A 3,143-nucleotide genomic window follows, 5' to 3' on the forward strand; every position below is an offset into this window, starting at 1 on the left:
TAATTTTTTTTTTTTTTTTTTTTTACCTCTCTACATAATTAGATTTAAAATGTTCTCGATGCCCCCCGATTTGGGAGAGGCCCCCGTTGGAGTTGTTTTCCCCCCCCCCCCCCCCCCCCCGTCATTGCATGAATTTTGTGCACCGGGCCTCTACTACAGTGTGATTGCACTTATAGGGAATGTCCAGAATAGGCAAATCCATAGAGTCAGAAAGTAGGGGTTGGGAGGGGGGATGAGGAGTGACTGCTTATAGGGTACAGGGTTTCTTTTTGGGGTGATAGAAATATTCTGGGATTACTTAGTGGTGATGGTTTGGACACCACTGTACATACGCTATAAAACACTGAATTGGACCCCTTAAAATGGTGAGTTTTAAATTCAATTAAAGTTTTTTTTTTTTTTTTTTTTTTTTTTTTTTAAATATATTTTTATTGATTTTTCACAGAGAGGAAGGGAGAGAGATAGAGAGTCAGAAACATCGATGAGAGAGCAACATCGATCAGCCGCCTCCTGCACGGGATGTGCCCGCAACCCAGGTACATGCCCCTGACCGGAATCGAACCCGGGACCCTTCAGTCCCCAGGCCGACGCTCTATCCACTGAGCCAAACCGGTTTTGGCTCAATTAAAGTTTTAAAAATTGCAAAGAAAAAAAAAAAAAGCTTAGCATCTAATTAGCAAAAATGGATTAATAAAATGAGATGCTGTCACGTGGTGTTCCCTGTTATACCGGCATCCATCTGTGACCACGTCATGAAGGATGAAGATGGTGTACGGCTTTATGTCATGTAGCTCGCTTTCAACTCCTACGTGGCTGGTTATTACTATTCTTCCCATTCATTTTTCCTCCGTAAAATTTTAGAGCAACAAAGGAGGTCTGAGGGGTATGACACATATCCCCGAAAAGTTATTTCTGAAATCTTTTTTCAACTTATAGGATCAACTGCTATGATGTGTTTGGGGCCCAGTCACCATTTGGCGGCTACAAGATGTCTGGGAATGGCCGGGAGCTGGGAGAGTATGGCCTGAAGGCATACACTGAAGTGAAAACCGTGAGTATGGGCACCTTCTCAGCCCTCTTCATCACGACAGACCATCAGTAGTATTTATTACTAATTTCTTGTTTTAAGCTAGAGAAGCTACTACTACTCTTCCTATAGTCTTAAAAAAAAAAGGGGAGAGAGAAACATCAGTGATGAAAGAGAATCATTAATTGGCCGCCTCCTGCATGCCCCCCACTAGGGATCAACCCCAAAACCTGGGCATGTGCTTTTTAAAACAAATTTATTATTATTTTTTGGGGGGGGTGGGGGGGGGCGCATGTGCTTTTGTAGAAAGAAGCGGCAGCACTTGATTCATCAGCCAGCACTCATACTGTGCCAGGCACTGTGCGTAGTGCTTGTGATAAACAGTCCTGTATTTTGAATTTGGAACTCAAGTGATGATACTAACAAAAATAGGGATTTTTCAGGATAGGAGTCAAGTTTGCAGGGAGGACCAACGAGAAAAAAATCTTCTTTTAAACTCATTTTTACTAAGTGCTTATGTTGTGCCAGAGTCTATGCTAGACTTTCTTAGGTACGTCACCTCATTTAGTGCTCACAGCAACCTCATGAAGTAGATACTGTTATTAGCCCATTTTACGGATGAGAAAACAAGGCATGTAGAGATGAAGTACTTGCCCAGTAGGGGGTAAGGTTGGGCTGAAACCCCAAAGCCATCTGAATTTGGAATCTTCCCATTTAACACACTGAGACACCTGCAAGCTTCAGCACATTGTTTTTTCCCCTTTGATTCTTTTGGGGAAAAATATGGATCTAGGTTAGGGTCTCAGTCTTGGCACTGTTATGTTTGGGGCTGGATAATTTAATTCTTTGTTGTGGGGCGGACCTGTGCAGTGTAGGATTGTTGGGCAACATCCCTGACTTCTACCTTCTAGATCAGGGGTGGGGAACCTTTTTTCTGCCAAAGGCCATTTGGACATTTATAACATCATTTGCTTAATATAATTCACTTAATATAAATTTTTGTTGCTATGAAAAAAGCTCCTAGATTTACTGAATTTCGAGTCCCACCTGTGGTTGCCTTGGCAGAGTCAGACCAAATGATTTTGCGGGCCTTATACCATGGTTCCTCCCCTCTCCCCCTCCCCGCCCCACCTAGATGCTAGTAGGAATTCCCCTCCCCCCCTTCCCATGACAATCACAGATGACTGGGTTAAGGAAGGCAGAGTGCGATCTCGTACAGAACACAGCCCCAGTGGCTCCTGGGTTTGGCCAGATGGTCGTTCAGATGTTAGAAGGAAGGACACCCTGCCTTCTGAAGATGCCTACGGGTCAGCATGGAGATGTAACAGCTTCTCTGCATCCCCTTACAGGTCACAGTCAAAGTTCCTCAGAAGAACTCATAAGAACCACACTGGCTTCCTTACTTATCCAGTGACTGGGCATTCCACGGAATCAACAACAAAACCAAGAAAAGTGACCCTACACCCTAAGTCTCAAGAGAGAAATTCTCCCACACAATCTCTTGGATCAACAAAGGCCCAGAATTTGAATTCCTTTTGGGTGGGGGTGGGGTGAAGAGGTGACAGTTTTTCAGAAGTAGCCGGGAATGTCTCATCCCATCTGTCTGACACACTTTTGTAACTTGCCTTTAAGGGGGAAGGAACGCCTCTGTTCACAGCTGTACTAACACAGGCCACAGCTAGCACCTCGTTTTGTATTCTGGGCTAAAACTCATTAAAAACAATGCTACTCTTCACTTTTCGGGCGACTCTTCCTCGGTCTCAGCAACCCAAGGAAATGCTGCCACACAGGTATGTGTCCCTGTGTTGGCCTGTCCCCCTGGGCAGGCTCCGTGCTAGGCACTAAGGATGACACCTACGCAAGACTCCCAGCCCCTGCTCTCAGAGAGGTGGAGTAAACCAGGAAAGAGACACTTCACTCTGAGCTGGTTCTCTGTGCTTTAAGTTGAAAAGCATGATCGGATCAAAGGAGACAGAGTCTTGCTGGACCCATTTCACAAGATTGATTTGGAAACCAGATGTCAATGTACTCATTTTAAGGGAGGGCTGTATTTCCTTTTGAATCTCCCATCCAGAACACTGCCTTTCTTCAGTCAAGGGATCTGGCAAAATTTGTA

At 44.6% G+C, this 3,143-nt stretch overlaps 1 protein-coding gene across 1 annotated transcript in view; it reads left to right on the plus strand.

The window, feature by feature from the left end:
- ALDH2 (aldehyde dehydrogenase 2 family (mitochondrial)) overlaps positions 1–2,767 on the plus strand; it is a 17,272-nt gene extending 14,505 nt beyond the window's left edge. Inside the window, exons 11-12 of the mRNA XM_023762673.1 lie at positions 937–1,051; positions 2,377–2,767. Coding sequence (XP_023618441.1) covers positions 937–1,051; positions 2,377–2,409 — 148 coding nt within the window. The 3' untranslated portion in view covers positions 2,410–2,767. The remainder of the gene's footprint in view (positions 1–936; positions 1,052–2,376) is intronic.
- Positions 2,768–3,143: the final 376 nt, after the last annotated feature.

Source organism: Myotis lucifugus, unplaced genomic scaffold (genome assembly GCF_000147115.1).
Source record: "Myotis lucifugus unplaced genomic scaffold, Myoluc2.0 scaffold_256, whole genome shotgun sequence".
In the NCBI taxonomy this organism is placed as follows: domain Eukaryota; kingdom Metazoa; phylum Chordata; class Mammalia; order Chiroptera; family Vespertilionidae; genus Myotis; species Myotis lucifugus.